Source organism: Excalfactoria chinensis, chromosome 10, assembly GCF_039878825.1.
Source record: "Excalfactoria chinensis isolate bCotChi1 chromosome 10, bCotChi1.hap2, whole genome shotgun sequence".
NCBI classification, from domain to species: Eukaryota; Metazoa; Chordata; class Aves; order Galliformes; family Phasianidae; genus Excalfactoria; species Excalfactoria chinensis.
The window spans coordinates 12,406,421-12,433,104 of NC_092834.1; the positions used below are offsets into that span (position 1 = coordinate 12,406,421).

General features: G+C 43.0%; 1 protein-coding gene across 11 annotated transcripts in view; it reads left to right on the forward strand.

The window, feature by feature from the left end:
* Positions 1-26,684, forward strand: part of TCF12 (transcription factor 12) — a 149,883-nt gene that overhangs the window by 91,615 nt on the left and 31,584 nt on the right. For 6 of the 11 annotated variants that reach the window (XM_072345343.1, XM_072345345.1, XM_072345346.1 and 3 more), the window contains exons 8-9: positions 7,271-7,406; positions 10,321-10,373. In XM_072345343.1, coding sequence (XP_072201444.1) covers positions 7,271-7,406; positions 10,321-10,373 — 189 coding nt within the window. The other 5 variants (XM_072345349.1, XM_072345352.1, XM_072345350.1 and 2 more) reach the window with 4 other exon arrangements.

A 26,684-nucleotide genomic window follows, 5' to 3' on the forward strand; every position in this document is an offset into this window, starting at 1 on the left:
CACATCTTCTAAAGGAAGCTGGTGCAGCATTAGCTTAAGTAGCAACCCTGGATTCTGTAATTGATACTTTCTTAAAAGAAAGGGGTGCTGAGAGATATTTTAAAGGCAGATGGGATATCCAAACAAGAGTGCTATTTTTGCTTCATTTTGCTTCTCGAGTAAAATCAAGTTACTTTCTCTTGATTATGATTAATTAGAAGCAAATTACTACTCATGCTACGGGGAAAGTCTCTTCTGTCTTTCAGCAGACAGGGAGCCTGCTTGCAGGCAGAACCTTTTTAGAAAGCTGTTTGGTTTTTTTTTAAAGAAAAAAGTGCTGGGCATAAACTCAGTTTCTTTTTTCCAGAGCTAGAGGTGTCCACCTGAAGTTAATCAGGGAAGACATCCCCTTGAACAAAGTGGGTAGCAGGTGTTGGGAATTAGTTAGCGGGGTTGAGGGATGCTATTTATAAAGCAGGAGCAGCTTTGGGAGAAATCATTTCAGCTGTCTACAAGAAGCAGACAAACTGTACTTGTGTCTGTGCTTGCCTCTCTTTTTCTCATGCTATTTAAAATGAGCAAATTTCCTTGCTTCCTTTTAATTTTTGATTATGTTTAAGGTAAGAAATGTCCTGTAAATCGGTGGATATATTTCATACCCCGCTTTGTAGAGAAGTAAGAAGCATTTTACACCATGGAAGGCAGAATTTCAATTATATGTATTTATTTATTTGCTAGATGTGAAGTGTCTGTATTTCATCCTCCTGCCTCAGAGTTGGGTGCATTTCAGTTACCTATTTACAGCATTATTGGAGAAGAAGGGAAATATTAGCTCAGTTCTCTTAACTGTACCTGGATGTAATGAGGTGGATCGCCCTTGGGATTTTCTTGCAGTGCTTATTCCTTCTGTCTCTGACCACTCCAGCAGGTTGAGCTGCCATTTTCTTTCCCTTTCTTCAGAGAATGTTCCATCCTGGGTTTTGCATCTGCGGAGGTTATTGCTTTCAAGATGTAAACTGGAACTGGGAAGGCAGAGTAAAGAGTAACGTAGGCAACCTGTTGTTTAGCAGTTACTGCGTGAGATGGGCAAGGAGTGGAGCCTGAGCAGGTTGTCAGTGAATGGAAACATTCTACAAATCATGTGAAATCTTTTAAAATCAATTTGCTGAAAATGCAGAGGGAGAAGCAGGTGTGAGAATAGTTTGAACCTTATATATCCGTTATAGCCTGTCTTCTGTAAATAAGACTCGGCATAAGGTCTTTTATATTCTTGATTTATCATGCTTGTATATTGGAAACACAAAGAAAAGTGAGAAGGCTTGAACCAAAAAAAAGTAAAGAAAAAGAATAAATCCTCAGCTGCTTCCTTTCTGACATTTTGCAGTTCTCCCAAACCTCCTACTTTTGTACTGTCACAGCAAGGAAGACATTCAAATTATTGTTTTCATAATGTAGCAAAGAGATGCAAAGGGAAGGAGCCTGACCTGTAATCACAATGCTTAGTAACGCCTTGCTAGAGTTCAGTGAGCAAATGCAAAAATACCTTGCCTGGGGGAATGAGCAAAGACAAGCTGAGCCAGCATAACCTCGGGGACTGGACATTAACATCAGCAGGGTGCTGCTTTTAGAAGTGGAAGACAGAATTTGAAGTCTTGCAAGTATGTGGTATCAGTGTAGGGAACCAGTATCACATGAGGAAGGTGTTCATTTAAAACAGTTGTATTCATTGGGTTTAAAGTCGTTTAGATGCAGAAGAAAAATGGAATGTTTCTTTCTCTTCACGTTTAATCTCGTCTATTCTGTCTGTTTAAAAAATGTGTATAAACTTCTTTCTATGACGTTTTCTTCACTGTCTTCTGTTCCTGTGCTCCATCTCAGTGATACTGCATGCACATGAATAGAATTACCCAGAGCTGGGGATTCCACTTGGGCAGATATATAGAGTAAGAAGTATTTTGACACCATGGTATTTTGCAGAGTTAATGTTCATTAGGAAGACAGTAGAACTAAATGTCTGTTGTTTTGTTTACGATGTTGCATCACTTCAGTGTTTAGTACCCTAGGTAGCTGTTCTTTACTCCAGTGAGCTAGATTAGCCTGATTACACTGGCAGGATGCAGTTGATGGATGACTGTCATTATCTTCTCAAACCTGCATGATACTTTAGGTATAGGAGATGATAATTAAATTTTCAAGAGACTACATCGAGATCATAAGATCTAAGTATCTTTTTTAAAATGAGGAATATGTTTGCAATTATCAGCATGTTGTTAGAGGATCCTCTCCTGAGGTGTTTTATTAGCAACCCCTGATTTCCTTTAAATTGATCAGGAAAAAATACTTAAGTTATCATATAACACTTCAGACCTTTTGTTGTTGTTGCTTTTTTTTTTTAATTCTGATTTGTTTCTACTCCTGAAACAGACCAAAAATGGATCAAATCTATTGGTAATGGCTTGAGGAGGTACAGGTTAGCACAATATATTTAATGAAACCTTGTTTGAGACAAAACGCTAGAGAGGATCGTAATTAATGCCTCATTTTCTGCCAGTTGCTATTGATTACTCATTCAAGGTCCCTTTGTTCTCAGAATGGTGACGCTGTTTCACATTACGATTTGATGGTATTCTGAGGATGCGATCCTTTAACAGCATACTCATAATTGCAAACATATCTCTAGAACTTAAATTGAAAACGAATTTATGATCTATGTGGTGTGGGTTATTTTTTCCAAATTCAGCTCCCATTTGGGAGTGCACGTACATCAGAGTTGCCAAAGTTTGTGGACTTAAGTGAAATTGAACATTTTCTATATTGATTGTATTTTTGGCTTCAATTGGATTGCGTTGAACTCAGGTGAATGGTTATTTGCATCCCAATCCACTGCACTGGTGTCTCACAGAGCAATTATTTGTCCATGTTTAATTTTGTGCTAGCTTTTCTTTTGGAGCTGCAGTAACAAGATGCACAATTTAACTGTGGGACCTTCCAAGTTTAGCAGAGTTTGACTCCTCCATTTTACTATATTCATTTAAACTAGTGCATGCATGTTTAGAGATATATTCATAAGGCAGGACACTCTTAACTTTTAGGACACACTTTATACAAACTTCAAGCCTTCTTCTGTCATCTTGTTCAATCAAAGCAACAAAATGCTGCTGCTCTGCTAGTGCAGCATTTTGGGCTTAAATTTCAGGCAGGAGCTGCACCTCTACTGCCTGTTCTGCATAATTCTGAGAAATGCTGAGCGAGTTTGTCTCCAAGTATGTCCTAGTTTCTCCCTTTCATGGAATTTGTGCAGCTGCCTTCTTCCTGCTAGTCAGGAAACGAGGGATTTGATTGAGATGAGTACTGTTGTGTTATTTTGCTGTAGTGAAATGATGTATTTAAGCCCCAATTGCTATATAAACACTTAAGTGCTTTGATTGTTTGCCCCTCTTAAATAGGAGCATCACTACTGGGACTGAATGCATAAACTGCTTGATAAGGAAGCCAGTTCCAAAAGCTAGGAAAAATAAAAACTAGTTAACTAGTTTACTGAGAGTGCAGGTGAGAGGGGAGTTGTAACTCTTCCCTGTGGAAGGGGATCTGGGGGTTCTGCCCAATGATAAGTTGTACATTGGTTGGCAGTATGTGCTGTGAGCCAAAAGGACATGGCAGCAGGGCAGGGCTGCACCAGGCCTGGTGCTGCAGCTGGGTGCCTGGGGGGATTGTCCCACTGCTGGCACAGCTTCACCTTGAGCACCATGTGCCAGTTTGGGTGACACAGTGTAAGGATGTTAAACTATTACAGTGGGTCCAATGGAGGCCATCAGGGCAGCAAAGGGTCTGAGGGCAAGAGGTGTAAGGAATAGTCAAGGTCCCTGGGTTTGCTCAGCCCAGAGCAGAGGAGGCTGAGGGGAGGCCTATGGCAGCTGCAGCTCCTCACAGGGAATGGAGGGCAGCGCTGAGCTCTGCTCTCTGTGGCAGCGACAGGGCCTGTGGGAATGGCATGGAGCTCTGTTGGGAGAGCCAGGCTGGGGAGTAAGGAAAGGCTCAGCAGAGGGTGGTGGGCATGGAACAGGCTGCCCAGGGCAGTGGGCACTTGGTGAGTTTTTGGGCACTGTTCAGTGTGCATTTGGACGTTGCTCTCAGACATAGGGTTTGATTTTTTTCGGGTGGTCCTGTGTGGGGTCAGGACTTGGTGATCCTTGTGAGCCACTCCCAGCTTGGGTTATTCTATGGTTCTGTGAACTCTCATTTCCAGAACAGAAGGCGTGTTTATGCCAACACAATGGCCCTGTCGTAATTGGTTGCATATAAGGGGCTATTGCTTTTTATTCTCAACAGTTATATTCTTTAGATAGAAAACAATGAGTAATGTGAAGGCACGTAGTTGTATTTCGATCATACTGTTTCATAATTTGGCTTTGTCTGCTCCAGGAAGCTGAGTTCTTGAACTATTTGCTAATAGGTTTGCATTTTAAAAGAGCATAAGCAAGATTTGAACCACTGAAAAGGCTGATTCCTTCACAAGGTCAACTGTGTATAACAAATAGACTATTGAAATAAAACTATATATGCAATAAGATGGCATGTGAATAGTATTTGTTTAAAATAAATGAATAAATGTTCATATATATTTTAGTGTAGCTTGGCTTTCCTATCTGCATATAGCCCAAATGCTTGAGACCCTCAAGGAGTGTTGTATAAGGACATCTGTAGGCTTTTACTAGTCGACATTTTTTAATACCAAAGCAGGAAAATCAAAGAGTTGTTGACCAACATATTAGAACTCTGCTGGCCAGTGTCCTTACAGTTCATTGAAGGCAGAGTGATATTTTGGCATCGCGTTGTGTCACTGTGTTTCTAGAAGCTGGAACAGTTGGGCTGTGTAACAGGAAGCTTCCAGAATAGTCAAACTGTTTCTTACTTGTATTCTCAAGATCTTTGAAGGAATCAATTTAAAAACCATTTAAAATGTGTTGAGTAAGGAAGGAGCTCTTTCTTTTAAACTCTCTGACGTACCACTTTGATATAAGCATGTGGCTGATTCATTTTTTAGTTTGAATGGAAAGTAGCTTTGCTTGGAGGTAAACGCAGCTGCAGTACAAACTTGCTGTGACAAAGGTGCTTCAATATATATAGAGATACTGCCACACTGCCTCCCTCCCCTCCTGTGTAGATATGATTCTCTTCCCTCCGCCTCAACCATTTCAGCAGTTGAGTACATAACTTCCTTGCATTTCTTTTTTCTGACAATAGCTTTCAGGAGAGGCACCCCAGCACACCTGTATAGCGTTAGTCTGAATAGCAGCCCTTAGTAGTCCTTGTTTGGTTGTGTTTTTTAGAATGTGCCTTTATTTTTGGGCTCAGGCCATGCCGTTTCCCTCGAGGCTATTGAAACAGTTTGACTTTTTGCTGAAAGAGATTATCTCGAAAAGTAAAGCAGCGTGTTTATCCCCTTTTTTCTTTTCCAGTGTCTCTGAAATGGGGATTGTTATATTCTTAGTCAATTGTAATAAAAGTCTCTTTAGGGTGTGGTTTGTTTTTCTTAGGTTGGTTATTGAACATGCATTCCCTTGGGAAAATACTGCTTTAAGTAAGTTCCTGTTTGTTTCAAAGCTGGAAATGCGCCTTACAAAGAGGCAAAATTTTAAGGCTGCTGCCTTTTTATTTATAAGAGCAATCCAAACAGAACTCAGCAGTGTTAAGGTGAATAACCAGTCATTGATTATTCTTTAGTAATTGGATTCGTACTTGGCAGATGAGGTTCGGATTGAGAGTGATTGTGCTCTATGGAGAATGTTGCAAACTGTGTAAGCGATTCGCCTCTGCACAGGGACCGCAGGCAGCTTGGCAGGAGAGGGTTGGTGCTGGTAATACAAAGCCTTCCTGCTATCCTCAGAGGTATTTCTGTATTCCTTTCTTTATCAGATGCCCTTAGGAAAGGATCAGTCCTAATCAATATTGCTTCTCAATTGGTTCAGACAGGCAGAAAAATCAATAAGATGAAGCAATGACATCTATTTTTATTTTATTTGGGAAGACTTGAGGACAATTATGAACACATTTTAAACAGATGCATCATTTGATGGTGGAAATGGCAGAAGAGGGTTATGGGTGGTGGTGCTTTTTGGTTGGTTGGTTTGGCTTTTTTGGTTGGTTGAAGATGTCATTTGTTGTATTTCAGAGGAATGAAAACTCTTAACCAAACACAGTCTAGGCTAGGAGACTTCTGAAGAATGGGTTTTGTGTGGTTTGGGATTAACTGGGTCTGTATACAGAATGCAGAGGTCACTCCCAACCTCAGCATCTCCAGTCTGTCACTAGGCCTTGCTTCTGCTACATGAGAACTGCCACAGCACTTCTTCCACAGGGGCTATGCAAGGAAACTTTCCTTCGGTTCTGGGTAATCCTGGGCTGGAGGTTACCTTACTTTTTGGTTGAGCCCTGAGATAAGTACCAAATTTACAGAATTAGTCTTTATTTTTTGACAGTGATGGTTTAGAAACAGCGCACTCCACAAAGTATTGTCCAGGTTTCCTACTTGGACCATAATGTGGCAGGTGAGGAGAACGGGAAGCATAGTGGTGTGTGCATGCGCTGCAGCGAGCTGCTGCAGCCTGGGAAGCAGCAGTGCTGAGCAGTTGCTGCCATTGTGGGGCCTGCAGCTGTGCTGCCTGCAGAGCCTGGCTGCGGCTCTGGGAGCATATGGGGTGGAGGAGGAAAGAAAACAAGACTTGGGAACCGTGGGGCTGAAAGGAGGAAACTTAACTAGGTGACAGCTCAGGCTGGTTTTGGTGTAAATGTTAATCCAGTCAGTGGTTTTTATCTTGCATCATCTGATGATTGAAACGTTAGCACAGTTTGAATGTAGGCAGACATGATTGTTATCCTGCCAACCAGCAGCCATATGTTTTTCTTCTCCTACGTATGAGGGCTGGACTGCATAATGACCTAGAATGAAGAAATGAACATCAAATAAAATTATCAATTATCTTTATAATGTATAATACATGATCTATTATTCGGAAAACAAAACAAGGCATTATGATTTTTGTTTACAGTTCAACTGTGGATTGATTCTTTCAGGCCCTTTAAAGAAGTGATTCTGTTGTTTGGAGCCTTACAGCCAAACTTTCTGAATTATGCTATCGGATATTTTCTGAACTCAAAGGCCTTCACTGAAAACCCAGTAAATGCCTCCTAATGTTAAGCGTACAATATGCGTTTAATAATTGGTTAACATGATGTATTAACAGCTTAATTGTTACAGAGCTTAGTTTTTTCTTCTCTGTATATCTTGCAGACTAGTCTGCTCCGGTCAGATATGGGACTTGGAAGTCCAGGTCAGCTGTCATCCTCGGGGAAACCTGGAACAACCTACTACCCATTTTCAGGCACAAATCAGCGCCGAAGACCACTTCATGACTCGTCAGCTCTTGGTGAGCAATATAGACAGTTTTTAAACTTCCATTTGTGACACGTTTCTGCAGGCTTGATTTTGTTGACAGCTCATCTTGTATACTGGAGATTGCTGAGTACCGAGCACTCTAAATTACAATGAAATGCTGTCAAAGAGAGAGCAGAATTATTAAAAACTTCTTTGAGGTGCTAGTTTGAATTCGACACTGCTGGTGTTGCTTATAAAACAAACAAGAAACTCCAATACAACCCTTAATTGCAAAAGCAATAATGACAGATGGATAGGAGTTGATGACCAGCTGAGTGCCCTTAACCCATGCCATCATTAACTCCTGGAAATGCCTGACCTTGAGGTCATTACCATTATTTAGTAGCGGAAAGACACAAAAGGGAAACAATTATCCTTTTATATGCTAAAAGTAACTTTATTCAGGCTAATACACAGTTCATTGTAATTGGTTCAACATGCCTTTAAAGTTGTTAGCAATTGGAGTCTTGTAGTTTATCCTCAAAGTTAAGCTACTTTGCAAAACAGGCAGGAAAGAACCTGCTTAGAAATAGTTATAATGCTATAAGAGCATTTACATTCTAGAGATACTTGCTGATAAATAGAACTTTTCTTCTCAGTCGTAGTTGCTGGTAATATTTCATAGCTTGGAGGACTTTGGGTTGAATTAGAGAACAAGAACAATCCAGCTGATCTATCATTTTTGCTACAGGAGCAGCCCAAATAGCTGAGTGCGCAAGTTAAAAAACAAAACAAAACCCATCCCTGCAACCTGATATTCTAGTTTAAAAGCTACCATATTTTCCACGTTAGCATTTTATATCGATTGCTCTAGTTCTGTGTATTTTTTTGAGTGCTCCTTGTAGCACATAAACTCAGTCATTCTTTCTGGAACAATATAGTTCAAAACATACTTTACCCAAAATAACATTTCATCAAATTCAAATCATTTCTTGAAATAACTTGAGTATTATCTAAAAGCTGTGAACTCTTGAGCATTAAAACAGTGCTAAACATGCTTCAAATTGTTCTTTGTTTGTTTCTTAAACCTTTAGTTATAAAAATGTGACTTTGGAACTTGGCCTATGTAGGTGCCTTTTCATACAGCTTATTTAACCTGTTGTCAAGACAGCCTTCATTTAATCTGGGGTTTCCTTTCTTTACAAATATTTTTGGAAGTATTCATGCTCCTTAGTAGATACAGACCAACTGCAGGCATTCTTCAGGTCTGTTACAGTAGAACAATCTAAGGAAGTTTCGGTGAAAATATTTTGTTTGCTGGCTTCTTTCCATAGAAAAGGCTTGTGTTGTTGTTATTTACTCCCGTTGTTTAGCCCCATCAGTTCAGTGAAAAAGGAATGAAATAGTAACTTGCTGTGGTTGTGGGTCGCAGGGTGCCAGAGATATTAACATGAGCAGAAAGGTTGAGGGGGTGTATGAAACCATAACTGAGGGACAATCCTACTCCAGGTTGTCAAATTTCTATTATATACTTGAATCTGTAGTTTAATTAGATTACTGTTCAAACTACATAGAATTTAAGCTCCAGATATTATTAAATGAAACATGTTTTCAAGGTAGTATTCCTGTTTATATATTTTTTTTTTTTTTGTTGAATGGGGAACTCAAGGGCTGTAAATCTTTTCAGACTGCAGTGGCCTAATGTTCCTCTTTCTGTTGTGGCTAAATCTGCCCAACTGGAACCTGGGACATGGGAAGGTGGATCACATAAATTTATGAAAGTGCATTTTTAAAATCCCAGGAAAAAAACAACGTATCTCAGATCTTTCCTGGTGGCTTGAGAATGTGCGTGTCAAATAGCTGGTTTGAGGTTGTTTTTTTTAATGGATTAGTTAAAGGGTATGCAACTACTGTCTTAAGAATTTAAAGCAAATCTGAATTATGGCCTATCCAGGGTTTTCAACAAACTCTCTTTAAATTTGCTCCTTTAAGTTCATTGATATCAACCAGTGTTCCCTTCTAGGTCACACTGTGTGCAGTGTAAATACCTCTTGCAAAAAGCTCTTCCCTTCAGACATCTCATATGGAATGATCAGAGTTAATATATCCATCAAGTATCTTTACCTGCAGTTTTGTGCATTTATTACACATGGGAATGAGTAAACTTTTTTTATTTGTCGTATCTTATGCTAAAATTGTAATAATGCTCTTCTGAATGAAAACAAATAGAAATTCTATATTTTAATTGAGAACTCTGTGGGTCAGCTGTAGAAATTGTAATATTCATTTTCAGAACATCTGTTAACTTGTAATTTGCATGTATGCTATTCAGATTAATGCTGTTAGCAGATGACTAAACTGGTTCAGTTTGCAGAGTTAGGTAGTGAAATCACTGGCTACTTTTGTTTTGTGAATACTATTATTGCTAGAAGGAAGCAGGTATATTTCCAACTGCACTGTTAGGTGAAAATTTGAGTTATATTTCTTGCTTAAGAAAAGTGATTACATCATTAGATTTGCTAATATTTGCCACCTCGGTATATTCTTAATGTTACAGAAATTTATGTCGGTTTTCTATATGTCTTTATTATGAAAAGAAAGGGAGAGAATGTGTGTTGATGATCAGTCCATCTCTCTTACACCTCTCACAGTGTTACTTTGTTTTTCATCAAGAGTACAGTGGCATCATCATACCCTGCAGTGTTGGTGTTCTTAGGGCTAGCTGCTCTCCTTATGGGAAGAATCACAGTTATTTATCAAAGTGTTATCTTGGAAAAGAACATGTGTATGTTACGTATTTAAGTACCTCTCGATGACAAATTTCACTTGCACAAAATAATTCTTCAAAAGCTCCTGAGTTATAAAAAGCGATAAGAGTTGCACTTTGAAAAGAAAGGAACTGTGTCTGGTTACTCTTCTCCATCCGCTGTGTAGAGATTGATGAAATGTGTTGTTTCTCTTTACAGATCCTCTACAGACAAAGAAAGTAAGAAAGGTGCCCCCTGGTTTGCCTTCTTCTGTAAGTACTAGTTGTTATACTTAAAGTGGGCTGAAACTGGGTGCTGTTTAGCTGACATGCAGATTACCTAAGTTACCGTTAGGAAGGCTGTCCACTGGACATGAGCAGCTATGCTAGGCAATTGGGAGTGGTTTTTGAGGACTAAATACACATTTGATGTGTAATTTTTAGATTTCATAGCAGTGATTTGTAGCTTGCTCATATGCTCCTACCCACTTGTCCCTGTCATTTGAATTCCTCTCTTGGGAAGAGAGCTGGGCCAGGAGCTGTCAAAGAAGATCTCCTGTACAGGTCTTTTGATGTTTAATTAGTCATTATGTTGCTGAACAGGAGGACAGACAGAGATTAATAGCTGAGAATCTTAGAAATTTACATTTGTAATAATCCCAGTGGAGCTGAAGACATTAAGATTCGGAGGACATGTACAGCTCAGCTTGCCTCGGTAGGACTGAGGTTATTAATATGCATAAATCACCGAGTCAGATGTTCATTGTGAAGCCCTGGTGGATTTTAAAGCCTTCATTAAGCCTTTCCTAACTTCAGCCTAGCATCAGGAAAGCTTTCAAGCAACTAGTTTGTTGATCCCTCTTTGCTTGAAAATTTATCCTTCGAGAATAAAGGGCTTTGATGAAAAAGGTTGGAAGGGTTTTGGTGGAAAAATCATTAATGGCTGTGATAATCTAATGCTATAGGGGTGTTCTGCGGTATTAAATATGCTTTATTCTTAAAAGGAAGAAAATTTGTTTATAAATGAATCTGCGTTTAAAGATCCACGTGAAGTGAAAAATCCCCAGTGAAGTGAAGGACAGAATTATTTTTCTTTCTGCTCAGAACAAACAGGAGGGGAGGGGGAAGCGCCCGCTGCCTTGCGGGGTACATCTCTTTGTTGTGTAAATGCGTGTTGGGCTTTTATTTGGCAGTACTTAACACATGGGCGCAGGTGCACTCGGATGAGTCATAACTCAAAGCCGGATAGGCTGAATAGCACATACTGCACAGGCAACAGTAATATAGCGGGAGCAAAATGAGGCCGATCTTTGTATTTTGTATGAAGTCTGAAGTACGGATGGTGTCTTCCAGTCCTCGTGTCTCCCCCGTTCTCTCCTCCCTCTCTTCCCGTTCTCCCTCCCCCGGCTCACGGTGTTAGTACCGAAACCTGGATCTGAAATCCTATTTTAACTGTACTTGCAGATGGGGCCGTGAGAGCGGGGATAGCCTGGGGCAGCTGTGCTCTGAACCTGCAGCCTACCTGGAAGCCAGGATTGCAGCTGCAGGCACTCTTAAAAGCTTTTGCTTGCATAAGCACTTGGGCCCCACTAGAGGCTGAATAGCTGCTTGATAAACAAAATGAACACAATGCCTCAAATCGTTATTCCCGAGGCCAGGAATATTCTTTTGCTTCCTTTTTTTCATTATTTTTTTTTTTTTTTTTTTTTCTTTTTTCTTCCCCCAACCCCAGCCCTTCTGCAACAGCTAAAAATAGCTGGGCAATTTACATGTTAACAGTTGTGTGTTATGTAGGGTGGCTTTACAGTCTAGCAAATGATTTTTGCTAGATTAACAAAAATATATTTGAAATGTCGGAGGAGCTAAAACACATAGCAGTGCGCCTTCCTTGTAATTTATTACTGTAATTCTCAGAAAGTAATAAAACTTGCATTCAGTGTTTAATATTTAGTAGCATTGGCCAGGTAAAGAGATGGCTTTAGTGAATGAAAAATTCACCTCGTTTCTCTTACTAGGCATTAAGTTTAGGCAGCAGTATTTTTCAAACGTTTTTATTTTTCTTCTTAATGAAGACAACCAAATGCTGATTAGATTTTATTTATATTAACACGATAGCAATCTGAGCAGTGAGCTGCAGTTACTGTGAATAATCAAAGGTAGCCGTGCTGCATTTTTCAGGCACTGGTTCTGGGTATTTCAGTGTTTTTGGTGCTGAATGCTGCGCTGATCTAAGATGATGGATTACCAAAGGAGTGCAATGAGATATTTCATTTAGTAGATGACACAAAACTAAATGTAACTGATGATCGTAGGAAATCTAAATTGAGTTACTAATTATGTGATTGTTGTCTGTTCTCATTTTAGCCACGCCTTTGTAAAAAGCCAGTGTATTGTGGCAGAGATGAAATTGTTTTAGCTAGAAGGTAGTGCTGAGAAGTTTAATTACAGCATGGAAAGTCACAGGAAACATAGTTCGTATTTAATGTTCAAAAAATGTAAGAATCTGGATTTTAACAAATTTTCGTCTTCTTAGGGATATTTTTCTCCAATGTTTTTGTGTTGGGCTACTATGACGATGGATATTGTAGTAATTTAATTACTTAGGTAATGCTTAGGTAATTGTTTGTAATGCTATTTTAAGAAATCGTGATTTCTGGAGATGTACTTTGTTTCTATTTCTTCGACATACGAGTGGCATTTTCTGAAATTATTTGCTTTGAGACTTGCCTTTCTTCATGTGTTCCAGTCAGGTCCTAAAGTGAAGACAGTTGTACAAAAGCAAGGATTGAGTTACTTCTGGGGATGCAGTTTGGAGTCTGAGCTTTGTGAAAACTAAGTACACTGTGCAAATGTACTGCTAAATTCTGCTGTTGGCTGAGTGGTGATTAAGTCATTGCCCCCAAACATTTTCTGTGCTGACATGCGAATACCTAAATTAAACTATTAACTGGGAATCAGAGACTTTCGTGCCTTTTATACTCCAGGTACAAAGAGATTTTTAAAGTGTTCAGTGGCAGGTTATCCTCAGAAATTCCAGATTCTGAGAATTTTTCTTATTGTACGAGTTGCTGTAACTAAGTTGAGAAATAGTGATAATGTCATGTGACTTGAGCCAATTGCAACTAGTTGGTGGGCCACTTTGAAAGAGCTTCTCAATATGCAGAGAGAACAGTACGGCTTGTTTGGAAAGGCACAAGCAGACAGTAATTTAATTGTGGGTGTGCTTTGAGCAAAAGCATGGTATTATTTAGTCATATCGTGGAGTCACAGAATGGCTTGGAAGGGACCATAAAGGCCATCCAGTTCCAACCCCTGCCATGGGCAGGGACTCCACCCACCAGATCAGCTGCCCCTTCCTTGTATCTAAACCTTCCCTCTTCCATTTTCTAATAGATCTTTCTAAATTTAAGCTCATGATGTTTTTCAGTAAAATCAATATGATATATAGCTTGATTATAGAGGTTCCTTCTATCAGTCACACTGTATTGTATGCATGTAGTCCGTGTATGCTAATACATTGCAAGAATTCTTTATCGAGTATAGAGAGAGGAAACTTGGTTTGCGTGCACAGAATTACTTCCCACACACTTCAGTCTTTTTTTTTTTTAACACGCTGGAGTGAGCTTGGGAAGTGTATTTTAAGAGCTGTGTTATGAAGATACTAATGGTGGCTGAAGATGCCAGAAGAAAAATAGATTTTGCTCCCTTCTGTGCTCCTCCTACCTCTGTTCCTCCCCAGAGCTGAAAGGGGAGTTTTTGAAACAGGTGGAAGTGATTCACTTCTCTGTTTACCTGAAACCCAATTTTTGAGATTTTAAATGTTGGAATTGTATTAAAAATAATACAACACATAGTAGTGCAAGTGGAGCTTCTAAAGAGAATTATCTGCACTACTAATAAGTTGAGCATGCATCTGGTAGCCTGGTGTAGAGCAGCCTCCTTAGAGCAGTTTTTACCAAGTCTTTGGCTCTTTTCTGAAACGTGCATCTGAATGAAACCCTGGGAGCAGCCTGTGTAGATACATGTCTGAATAGATCCATGTCAGAACTGACGGTGCTGTGTTTATCCAACTCGTTCCCACCAAGTGCTGTGATGCCAAAATGTAAGGAGTAGCATTTAGAGTTGGTTTGGATTTGTTCTGAATTGCCTTGTGCAGACGAGTGACACATTCAGCTGTCATTCATGTCTCCAGTATTTAAAGCTCACAAAGACGTCAGTAAATCTGACCCCTGCCTCTGATGCTGTGCCGTGTTTTATGAGGCATTTTTCAGGAACAAAAGTGAGCAAACGAACCCCTATGGATAAAGCAACACAGAGCGTGTGGCTTCTTCGTGATTCAGTCTTTCTTCTGCTTTCTGCTTATTCTTTCACCATCTGAGTCAAAGGATAATGTTTTTAGGAAGGGGACTTGAAATTGATCTGATCACAGATTATAGCATCCCATCCGCTCTTTGCTGTGCACATAAAGTCGGAGGCAATTAGCTGTCATTAAACAAGCCATTGCAAGGTCTTGCTGTGAGAGTTCAGATGGTTTGTGCTGATACTTACGTAACCCTCTCTTAGCAGCAGTTTTTGGCTGCAATCAGATCCTGTTTCCAGGCTAACTATCCTGCTGTCTGACTGTGGTGGATTATTTGAGGTTGCTTTATTGAAAAACCTTCTTTGAAAATTCGAAGTGTGTGTGTATGTATATATATATAAAAATGTGTGTGTGTGTGTGTGTATATATATATATATACACACACACAGGTATTCCTCTGTTGTATTTGGATTTACTTGTAGATTTTTTTTACATTTTCACAACACATCAAAATGAGCATATTAGATGCTTGTAAATAAGAGCACGTATCCACACGGAAGAATCGAACCAGTGCAGTGTTGTGAAGCTGCTTTCTGAGAAAGTAGCATGCCTGAATTGCAGCTCGTGTTGTTATGTAGAGGAGCTGCATGGAGCCGCTGCAACTCCTGCTTGACCTGGAAAATATTTTTATTACCATAAATTAGTGCAGTATTTTATCACAACAGATAAGGGCTAGAGGACGTTTGAAGACCGTTCCTTCCCATCTTTGGCACCTGCTTGCTGGGATGTGAGGATATGTAAAGAAAGTTGCAGCATTTGGGAGACGTGTGTGTGTGATTTAATGGTGCCAACATGCAGGGCTGCTGGTGATGGTTTGCCCTCTGCCTTTCCATAGGGCCACATAAAGGCAGTGACATCGTTAGGGTTTGATAGCGCAGCTCCATTAGCAGGAAAGCCTAATTTTTCCAAGGAGCGGGCCGAAATAGAAAAGAAAGGGATAGGAGCGCGGAGTAATAAGAATCCGTGGCCTACTAGCGGCCCGCCTTTTTTCGGGCCGCCTTCTGAGGCCGCTGCGGCTCGGCGTTTCCGACCGCGCGCTCTGCGGCGGGCCGCGGTTCCAGAGCGGGCCGGCAGGGGGCGCCCTCCGTCGCGCCTCCGCCTCAAGAGCGCGGCGTGGCCGGCAGCAGGGCGGGGGGGGGTGCGCCGCCGGGCCGGCCGTGAGCTGCGGCTGTGGGGCGGCCCGGCCGTGGGTCCGTGTGCGGGCGGCTTCCCAGAGGAGCGATGAATTCGAACAGTGTTAAGGTATTACCCGTCGTGTGTTCCAAACGAGTTTTTAAACCTCTTCAAATACATTGCCCGCGTTCGGTTCTGAGGAATGCGATATATGGCTCCTTTTCCTCATTCTTTCCACTCTGGTAAAGTATTTGTATTAAAAAATCTGCAACATCTGAAATTCGATATTATGTGGAGAAATCCTCAGAGGAACTTTGTAACTGTAACTTTCAGTTAAAACCAAACGTTACTTCAGGTTTTTTTGTTCTGCTTTTTTTTACCTTCCCCTATGGTAACTGGAAGGCATTTTGTTAAAAGCAACAAAGAAACTCTAAAAAAAAAACCTTGTAGCTTTGCTATGGGCTATTAATAGATGAGGCGTAATAGCAATTACGTTAGTGTTTGCTACTTGTTTTCTGTTTTCCAAATGGGAAGTTGCTGGAAGTGGATTTAAATGTGCATGTACCTTAGCTGGCAGCAGCTTCTCAGAGCTTGCCTTCCTGCTGCCATTGCCGCCTTCTTGCAGCGCAGCGTCACTTGGGCTCTCCTCTGTCGCAGGTTCCAGCGTTCCTGGAACTGATAAGAACTTTATCGCTTCTGGAACTTCTGCTCCATCTTCAAATATGGTTGAAACTGATAATGACTTCCAGCCTTGCGCAGGGTGGGGATGAGGGGAGCCTCGTAGAGCGGCTGTCTCAGCCCTATTTCCAAAGATAGCAAGTTGAACCCAGCCCCAGAGAAAACAGCCAGAAATGAAGAGCAGAATGGGTTGTCCCATCAGTAGCGGGTTTGGGGTTGTATCAAGTTACCATTTTTCAGAGAGATCGACCATACAGTTGGACACAAATAATTGTGAACGTTTCTGCTGGTTGTCGTGTTTGAACACACCCATTGAAAATAATAGAACTGTGAGTAAAAGGCAGCAGCCTTTTAAAAGTATAGCAGTGTTTCAGTCTTGTTATGGATCGTGTTTGACCAGAGGGTGGCTCTTGTCCATTGAGATGCTTAGAAAGTTATCTTTTCTGTGGTAGGATGAATAATTTTCAGCAACGTAGGGGAATTACGGCCATTTTGTTTATGAATTTGGATGGTGGGTTGCATATCCTTATTATCTGAATAAAAATGTCCTGCAAGCCATAGGCTGCTCTTAGGAAGGACATACAGTTCATTCAAAACTGAACTTACTGTTAAAACGCTCTTTAAAAGTATTCTTATACAGGTAGCTTGGTTTATTATTAGATCAGCATTCCAGTTTGCAACAGATTTCGTAATCTCTATGTACTTTAGGTAACGGGCAGCTTATTGTTTTTGACACACAGTACAGGGTCGTGAGTGGAAACAATTCAGGCTACAAAGTGCATGTCAGTTCAGTGCTCCTCTGCTGACGGCATGTCTGTCTGAAATCAAGTTTAAAAAATTGGCCCTGTCTCCAGCTGACTTGTTTTGTCAGGCTGAGTCATAAGATTAACCCCTGACTTGTCACCAAGGAGCACTGGGTAAACAACTGCCTTGAGTACAGTATCACTGATCCAGCTCTGATTCATTGCGCTGCAACATGATTCTCTTAAGAAAACAAATTTCAGAGCAGCTGTCGCTTAGCTTAAACGGGGATTAAAAAAATGGCAGCCACAAAACATTAACTTAGAATGCAGAGTTATTGGTAACAATGTCGCTGCTTTGTGTTCGGCTTTTCACATTGTTCCGTTTTCAGTCTATTTTTCATCTATTGTCGTGTAAGTAAACATCTGTGGGTTAAAGTTTGATATGCTTGATGGAATTATGATTTGATCCCGTTAAGTGAATCAGCATAACAAAAGTACCGTGAGAAATAATAGCGTGGTAGATGTAGAGCAAGCACAGCGATGAATTTCAAGTGTTGCGTGTTACGATTTTGTTGGCATCGGTGCAGCCAAGGGTGGGATGAGTGCCTCCCTTTGTGGTAAAATGGAATTAGGGTGTTTGATTTGTGGGGGAGTTATGCCAGGATCCAGCCTGCTTCTTGGGTCGCCGTGGAGGTACCACTCATTGAGTTTGTCTGCAAACTGGCAGCATTTGATGTGGCAGTAATCTACTTTACTGGTTCCGCTGTTGTTTTTGCATTACCCGTGTGCTGGTGGACAGTGCCAGTAATGTCCTTGTACAGATAAATGTTAATAGCGTTGGTAAATGTTACCAGTTAATATTACCTGGGCATTTTTCATCACAGTTGCTGTATACGGCTGCAGGACAGCCACATCCCAGGGCTACGCTGGAAAGTGAGCTTTGCCACTGTAGGTTTTAACATCTACCCGGTTATTTTTAGTACAAGTGCATCGTGTTTAGCATTGAAGGGGGGACTCTGGTGTGCTTCATCTCAAATACAACTGCTCTGAAAATGGAGCGTGTATGTGTGGAGGTATGGGAGCAATTTCAGAGAGCTTGAGGACAGCCTTTACTTCAAAGAACTGAATCTAAAAGTAAAGTTTGTGCTTGATTTATTTTAGAGAGGAAGAGAGGGGGGAAAAAGGCGGCTTTCTTTTCCAGCCCCCAAACACTGAAAGCACATATTTACATCAGTCTGAATGATTGAAGTGCGGTGTGCTGTGAGAAGTAGCACACACCAAGATCTGAAGATCTTTTAGCATATCTCATCTGTAGAGCCCCGAACGATAGTGAGAAGATTTAAGGAATGGCGTTGTGAGTTGCAAATCAAAGCTGCTTATGGCTTCTCTGGGGGCCGGAGCGAGTCCTTGTGATCCCCGGGGGGAAGAAGGAAGCTGCGAGTCACTCTGCGGGGCTGGGGCTTAATAGTCTGAAGTAGCGCGATGTTCCTTTTTGCAGCTGCTGCTGCGCCCTTTGTGCCGGGGAGCCGTGGCGGTGCTGGGCTGGCTGCAGGGCGAGGTGCTTGTGGGTGTAGGATTGCGGGGAAAATGTGAGAGTGCTCGAGCAGATGTGAGCGGCGGGATGTGTGCGCCGAGCACAGCTGTCTCACAACTGCTTGGAAGAGTTCGCCCAAGAGGGGTTTCAGCCTGAAGTGTGGTTCTTTCTTTGTCAGGGTGTGCTTTCTGTGCCTTCAGAGGCGCGCTGGTTACGTCCCGAGATAAGGGCTGTACAGCAGACCTCAGGCTTTTATCTGTCCTAGTATTCCTGTGCAGCCCGTCTGTCCCCACGCAGATCCCCGTAGCTCAGAGCCATGACACCGGGCTGAACAGGTCGTGCGGCCTCCGTCCCTCCTGCAGTGCCGTGCTGGGCTCTGCCTCTCTCTGTTTTCCCTGTCCGAGGGGTTTTCCTGCTTCCGTGGGGAGGTGAGGAGGCGATGCTGTGCCTTCGCCCGCTTCTGCCCGGCCTCGGTCTGTTAATTAGTGCCGCTGCTGAGTGAGGAAAACAAAACCAGAGCGAACTGGCACGGATCCTGTGTGAATACTGAGGGATGTGGGGGCTGGAAGCTGCAGCCTGTCTGAAGCATTGTGTAACTCACAGTTCGGTGACACATGCCAAAGTTTTTTGTTTGATTTTTTTTTTTTTCCCCTTTCTTACGTGGACACGGAATTTTTATTTTTTCGTGCAGGAATGTGTTATGCAATATAAAGCCGAGCGCGAGGTCACGTTTTCAGTGCGCCGTGCACTCTGTATGTGCTGTGTAAGGTGCGGTGTGTAAGGTACGGCGGTGAGCTCGTGAAGCAGACGTGTGCGCAGCCCGCCGGGCCGGACCTCGTGCTCCGCTTTGTGCTCGGCCCTTTGTTTGAGGCCGCGGGGCCCGCGCCGCGTGCTGAACTTAGAGGCAACTTGTGGCGGCCGCCGCAGCTGCGCCGCTTCGCTCGGAGCGGAAAGGAGCGCCCGCCCGGGCCGCGTCCGCGCGTCCGTCCCGCTGCGTGCCCGCGGCTGACGTGGCCGCGCGCCCCGGGCTCTCCGCGCTTCCTCCCCCCACCCTCCCCACATACTTCCCCCCCCTTCTCCCTGCCCCCTTCCTTCGGGCCGGCCCGCCGAGCCCCGCGCCGGCCGCCCCCGCCCCGCGATGGTTCCGCCCTGCTTTGCATAGCGCCCTCTGAGCGGCGCGGGGCGCGCGACGGCGCGGAGACGCGCGCGGGCGGCGCGGCGGGCGGATGTGGCGGCGGGAGGCGGCGCACTGGGGCTGCAGCCCGGCGCCTCGCCATGTACTGCGCCTACCCCGTGCCGGGCGTGGGCAGCAGCTCCCTCATGTACTACTATAACGGCAAGACGGTAAGGGGCCGCCTTTGTTCCCCGCGCTGCCCGCGGGGCAACCTGTTGGCGGGAGGTGGGGGGGGGCCGCGGTCTCCGAAAGGGCTGTTTGCGCCGCGCGGGGACGGCTCGAAAGTCCGTGGCGAGCAGCGCGGCGGGGCCGGAGCTCGGCAAGTTGCGGCGCCGTGCCCGGGCCGGGCCGTGGTGCCGTTCGGAGCGGCGCGGAGCGGGCGGCGCCCGCGGTGCGGGACGCGGCGGGGGGACGATTCCGAGCGCGGCGGCGCAGCGTGTGCGAATGCAGAGCGGGCTGCTCGCTCCGGCCCGTGCGCGCGGAACGTGGCCGCGATCGGAATAGCTCCGAACGGGGCGCGGGGAGGCGCCGATATCGATCTTTATTGAGAAAGTGTCGCTCCGGCCGGCCGAGCTCTGTGCTCGCCAGCCAACTTTCTCCCGAGGCCCCGCGCGGCGCTGGGAGGCGGCGGCTGCCCGGGCTCAGCGGGAGCAGCCGGGGCCGCCCCGCTCCCGCCTCGTGTCCCGCTGCCAGCTGCCCGCCCGCCGCACGGCATCGGCTCTTTCATGTCTGCGCCTCGGCTGCGGCGATCCGTTTGAAGTTTTATGTGGAGATATATATAAGGCTTAAGTAAAATTAACTGTACGGTACCCCTGGAGCAAAGGGAATATAACTCGCATGGAGTTTCGATTTTGTTCTTTGGAGAGCGCAGATCGCTCTATTACAGCGTTTCTCTTTGTTCTTGTAGCAGGAAGAAAGGCTTTGATCTTATTAAGTATTTCCAGGCGTAGAGTGGATGGAAGCGCCGGTACTGTAGGGAGGGGAGCGTGGCTGGAAAATTGATAGCATGTGCCTGGTGTGGGTCAGGGGTGACCTTTATGAGCTGGAGGAGTTAGTAAATAGATGACAAATCATATGATGGTCCTATATCATGTTGGCCACAGTAGTTTTAATTTATTTTTTTAATTATTATTTTTTTATTTTTTTAGTGTGTTGTCTCCCAGGAATTCTGCTAGTTGGAATAAATTATTAATTTAAATACCTAAGTGGAGGATATGTGAAGTTGGGCAGCGATTTGTGTGCTGGGCTCTTTAAGCACACATCTTACTACGTTTGCCAAGCGCTGAGGTCGAACTTTCTCTAATGAGAAAACAACACGTACCCCATTTTTTACATCTTCCTGCTCTTGGCTGCATTGTTCAGTTAGTTAGGAGCTGATACGCCTTGTGTGAGGTTGAGGTGATGTGAATTACAAACAGGGTTTGGGCTCCTGGCGTTCCTCGGTGCCTGCTGATGTCTGTACGGTCTGATTTACTCGCAGGCAGCTCACGGAGGAAGCGCTGCATTTCAGGCTCTTGTTGGGTGTTTTGTTCTCTCAGAACTTCTTAGTTTCTAAGCCAGAAGGCGGCCTGACACAGAGCTAAAAAGTAACTACCTCAGTACCACAATAGGTGCTTGTGTGTGTGCTACACTTAAATTGCAATTTTTTACATTCTCCTGTTTTAGAAACTTTTTTTATTTTAACCTTTTAGAAAAGGTTCAGGTTTTGTAACTTCGTTGTGTTTGAGGAGGGAAACGTGAAACTAAAAAGTGGTGTTATCATAGAAATCCCCTGCGAAGGAGTGAAGTTTTACCATTCTCTGTAATAGGTTTAATTAAAAGCGCATTTTGAGAATCCCCATCAGGTTAAGTATTAAAACGATCTCGATCCCTCTCATAAAGGACAATAAAGCGCTTGCACTGAACTAGAACATTCAGCCTTGAATGTTGGGTTTCTCCTCCCCCCCCCAGTCCTTCACCTGTTGATAAACGGGCACCATTCTTATTTATTACCAGGGTGACACCATTTCATGGTGAGTTTTTAACAAACTGAAAATTATGATTACAAAATGCATTTATCTTCACTTTCGTTTTGTTTTTCTCCCCCCACTTTGATTTCTACCAGAGCCACGTTGGGGGCAGAAAAAACAAAATAATACGTACATAAATATTAAATAATACTAATAATAATAATCCAGCCCCAATTAAGAAAAACAAACTGGGAAACTGTTTAAGGGGAAATAATAGCACAGATTTCAACGATGCTGCATGTGAAGGGCTGAGCATTTTTTAACTAGTGAATAAAGGAGCTGCTTCATTTGCCGGTACTTTTGTTTGAGTTTTATGAAATGGTGTCAAAATAGCAATGATGTAAATTTTATATCTTATGTGCGCATTAAGAATAAAATAAAGGCTGAACTGAGCTTTCCCCTTGTTTCACTTCGAGCGGAGAAATGTTTTTTTCTGCTAGTGATTTGACAGCGGTCTGGTGATCCTGCTGTTAAATACTAGAAAATAAATTGTAACAATGCTAGTTATCACCAAAATAAATCACTTTAAGATACAGTATTACCCAGGGCTGCTATTTCATATACAAATATGTTTGTGAATGTTACATGTTGTGTTTTGCACATGGTATGGTTAATATGTTGTACCCATTTGTGTGTTTTATCTTTACATAAACATTTGTTTCTGCTCAATGTAAGCTGAGATTCCAGCGAGCCCTTTATTAAGATGGAGTTACTGCATCTTTCACAATAAATCCCCAGTACCTATTACGAACATAGAGGAAAATAACGAGGTATGGCTTTGGAAAATAGGTGGTGCTTGGTGATTCGTTTCGTGTAAGTGAGCCCGTGTTGAGGTGTTTAGAGAAAATGCGGTTTTCCTGAGAGTTTTGAGAGTAAAAGGCTGTGTATAAACATGTCCGTGTGTATACATACAGAGCCAGGCATGTGTATATATGACTCAGTACACCCAGGTGTGAGCACATGTGTGCGTGCATGTTGGATACTTTCAGTGGGGATGCCCGTCTTGCAGCCATTGCTCTCAGAGTTACAGCCCAACTAAAAATATTTAATAATGGTGTCTGATGCTTAGGTGGCCTGACAGCGTGCCTTTCTGTAGCTGTTATGCAGTAAATAATGTACCATGTCTTTTAACATCAGTGCCAAGTGTTTTCAGTTTGTAAATTTTTGAATGGCCAGGTGCCTTGATTCCGCTTTTGTTAGCGTTGGGCCAGCGAGCTACGGGGAGAAAAGTACAATTAAGTGTGTTCTGTACCATATGCCGCCCGCAGCAACTTAGACAAGGTCAAAGCTAACATTTGTAAGTCAGGATAAATAGAAGATCGTCTGGAAAATCTCTGGGGGTACGATGCTGTGGACATTGAATAAAGAGAGGTAGGAAGTGCTGGTCAGCTGGATTTCTTCTGTTTCTCACTGTTGTGCTCTTTTCCCCTCCCTAGGCCACCAAAATGTACCGCAGGTTCCAGCTCATCAGCCCTATAGAGTTTTCTGTGCTCCACTCCATGGGGTTAAACTGCCGATGTACTGAGCAGCGGTCCCCTGCCAGAAGGGTGTCTTGTCTGCAACACGCTTTATTGATGCCTTAAAACGAAGGTTATGTCCATTTCCTTGGGCAAATGAAAGCAGCTGGGGATGGGATCAGGTGCTGTATGGGACAGATCTATATTTCTCAAAATGTGAGCACCAAAGAGTAATGCACACCCACTTGCTCGGAGGAATTGCTTTCATAATCACGTGCACATATTGCAGTCTGTTTGTAGAAATGCAGCAGGCTGTCGGAGGCGCGGAAACGAAGAGCACTATCGGGTTCAGGGGAAAGAAGATCACCAGATGCAAAAGATAGCGTTTTATCTCTGCTGCTCTATCTGTCTCTGTGGTCACTGGTGTGATGGGGATTCCTAGCACAGCTGTGATAGCTTCTTCCGACATTACAGAGAGCACATTAAGAGATGAGCAGATTGAATTCAACTTTACATAGATTTTTTTGTTTGTTTGTTTGAAAATCTGATTTTAACTCGGGGATTTTGAATGCTTAGATGTGGGATTTTGAATACTTAGCTGTCTGCTTTCTTTAGTAACAGCATAGTTTGGAAAGGGTGGGGAAGAGATACTGGCTTTCCAAATAAAATGGACAAGGGGCCTTCAAATATGACATATTTAATTTGTATATTTATTTCTAGGGCTGTTCCTCTGTTGCTTTGAGTTATTTTTTCTCCCTTTTCTAAAGCCAAAAGAACAAACTGAATTTGGGATTTATTGATGAGTTGATCTATCGCATTTTAACACGACTTGAAAATGGTTGCTGGCTGGGGGTGAAGGGGGGAAGTGTTTGTGTTGTGGCACTGAGGTTCTGCGTCTCAAAAACACCCAAATAGGCATATATAGAACACCTAAACTGCATGAACATGTATTTAAGGCAGAATTCAGTTTAGCTGCTTCAAGGAGTTCAGGTTTTACACCAGCCTTAAAAATTGTTGGGCTTTGCAGGCAAGGCAGATGCTGTCCTCTGTTTGAGGATTGTTTTATTTTCATTCCGTGCGGTGGGAAGAGCTTTGGAAACATTCAGATTCTTACATCTGGTACTAGAAACAAAAAGTAGGGCTTAGGATGTGGTGTATAGATGTATGTTTGTATATTAGAGCTCCTCTTCATTTTATCATCTCACTTAAATATCAACCAAACAAAAATGTACCTCCGCTTTTGGCAATTTCTGCCTTGCTGTAAAGCAGAGAGGTATTTGCCCTCCTGCGTTCCTGAAGTTTTAGCGCACGATTTTGTCAGAAACATAATAAACATGGAAACAAGCCTCCTTTTTCCCAGAGCTGCCTTTAAGCAGAATTAGCTTTTGCCCCAAAAACCTGCAGATAGACACTGTAAAATTTTGCCACATGTACAAATCATTCATCGGTGCACACTTGGTTAGTGTGTGACTGATGCTGATGGAATGTAGCTGGGCTAGTTAGCGGAGCTTGCAAGCTGCAGGGAAGGTTGTCCGTTTCTGCTGCATTCAGAAAACTGCACATTCCAGCAGCTCGTTAAATAATTGTCCTGGACTTCGAAAAATTGTTAATAACTGGAATTAAATGAGTAACGTAATTTGGTAAATAGTATGTGTGATGGGGGACTCGGTTTGGAGATGGCATGAGCTCATCAGAAGTAAGATCTCCTTGCTTCGTTGCTGTTTTGTAATCTGCTTTTAGCATTAATATTAAACATCGATAAATATTTAAGAATTTGAAACAGATTAGGGGAGAATTGGCTGAGAGGAAGTGTGCCAAGAGGAAGACTCTAAGTGTTATATTTATTAAATGCATTTATAGAATGAGACTTGGAAGTTTGGAAAACCCGAATCTCCAAACGTTCGCATTATTGGCACTTCTCTGTAGAAGCACATCTCATAATCCTTTGATAGATGGATTAGGTTCGGGCTGAACTTGATGGTAGTGTTTGTTAAGTATGTTAATAACAATGGCGGATTTGAGAACAGGATGATGAGTGTGCTTGGCTCAGACCCGATGGATACAGATAATGTCTTCCCAGCTCTGTGCTCCGGAGGTCGGCTCCCTGCCCCCAAACCATCTTCGTCATCATCCTGCTGTTTGCATTGGAGAAATGTGGAGCAGTTTGGGGTGCGGAGGAGACAGAAGTGGGTGTTTGCTTTGATGTTCTTGAAACTCATTTGTCCTGCTTCCCTCTGCTGGGGCCATCCAGCCCTCAGAAGCAGAGCACTGTTAGGATTAATGCGTGTTCTAGCACAGCTCCAAAAAAAATCCTCCACTCGATCAGTCAGTCAAAAAACTCCTTCTGGCGTGTTTGTTGGAAGGGCATTTCCCATTCATAATGGAGCGCTGTGCTCGACGGCTGAGACGCATCCTGTGCCTCTGGGTGAGGTGCACTAAAGGGGTGCAGAGGTGGCTGCCCTGGGCGCTGCTGGCAGGGTGACCTTTTGACTGCGTTCCTCATTTTAGTGGGAACGGCAGCCAGGAAAAACTGGTCTGATGCCTCCTGGATGTCGCCGTTATCAGTTCAGTCGCTAAAAGAGACGGTCATATTTATAACGGCCTTGTTCAGCTGTGGCAGAAGAGGACGCTGTGGAGCTGGGGCACGGGCTGCCTCGCTGCCTGCAGGCCTTGCTGGGCAGGCTGCTCGCTGCGGGGCAGGGAGGGCGGCGAGCTGGCCGAGCTGATCCACCGCTTCCCGTTGTGGTTTTCATCATCAACTTCTTGATTGAAAACCTTTGTTGTTTCGCATCTGATGGACTTCAGGTTAATCTTAGCAAATCCTCCCCTTTTCTTTTAAATATTTTTGGAGTAACACAACATAAAAATTATGATTAGGTCATTAACCAGAAAAAAACCTGGCGCTCATCTGCAGGTGATCAGATGACATCAGAGGCCTGGTTTTAATTTGTGGGTAGTTCTGATTGTAACTAAAAGAGACTTGCTCCCTTTGTGGAATTGGCTGGCCGTTTCCCCACATCTGGAGTTAATGAAGTCTTTGAGACCACATCAGTTGTGTTTTGCCGCAAGAGCTCTTTGATCTGAAAAATCTAGACTGGCACAAGTGCAGCTTCATAACATCACAGCTATGTTTTTGCAAGCTAGAGTTAAGATACCAAAACAAGCAGAAACTACATCAAGTTACGTGTCTGTGCGAGGGCTTTCATGTAGCTGTGCGAGGGGGCCTCTCTTACATTGATGTAATTCGTGACATTTTTAGTATGTAAATGGCTTCTACTTACATATCTGCAAGTGATACATTTGCAGGAGGCTTTCAGTTGCTTTGCCTTTCGAGATAATTGTATTTTAGAAATGGTCAGACCGTGCGGAATGGTGAAATTATAATGCGAAGCTTGTATTTACAAATCTAATTGATAACATTACAGCTTAAAAGTGTCGTTCGTCATCGTAGATTATTTCACATTAATCAATGTACATCTTTGTGTCAGTGCTAAATGTCATAAAGCTTTGTTTCCC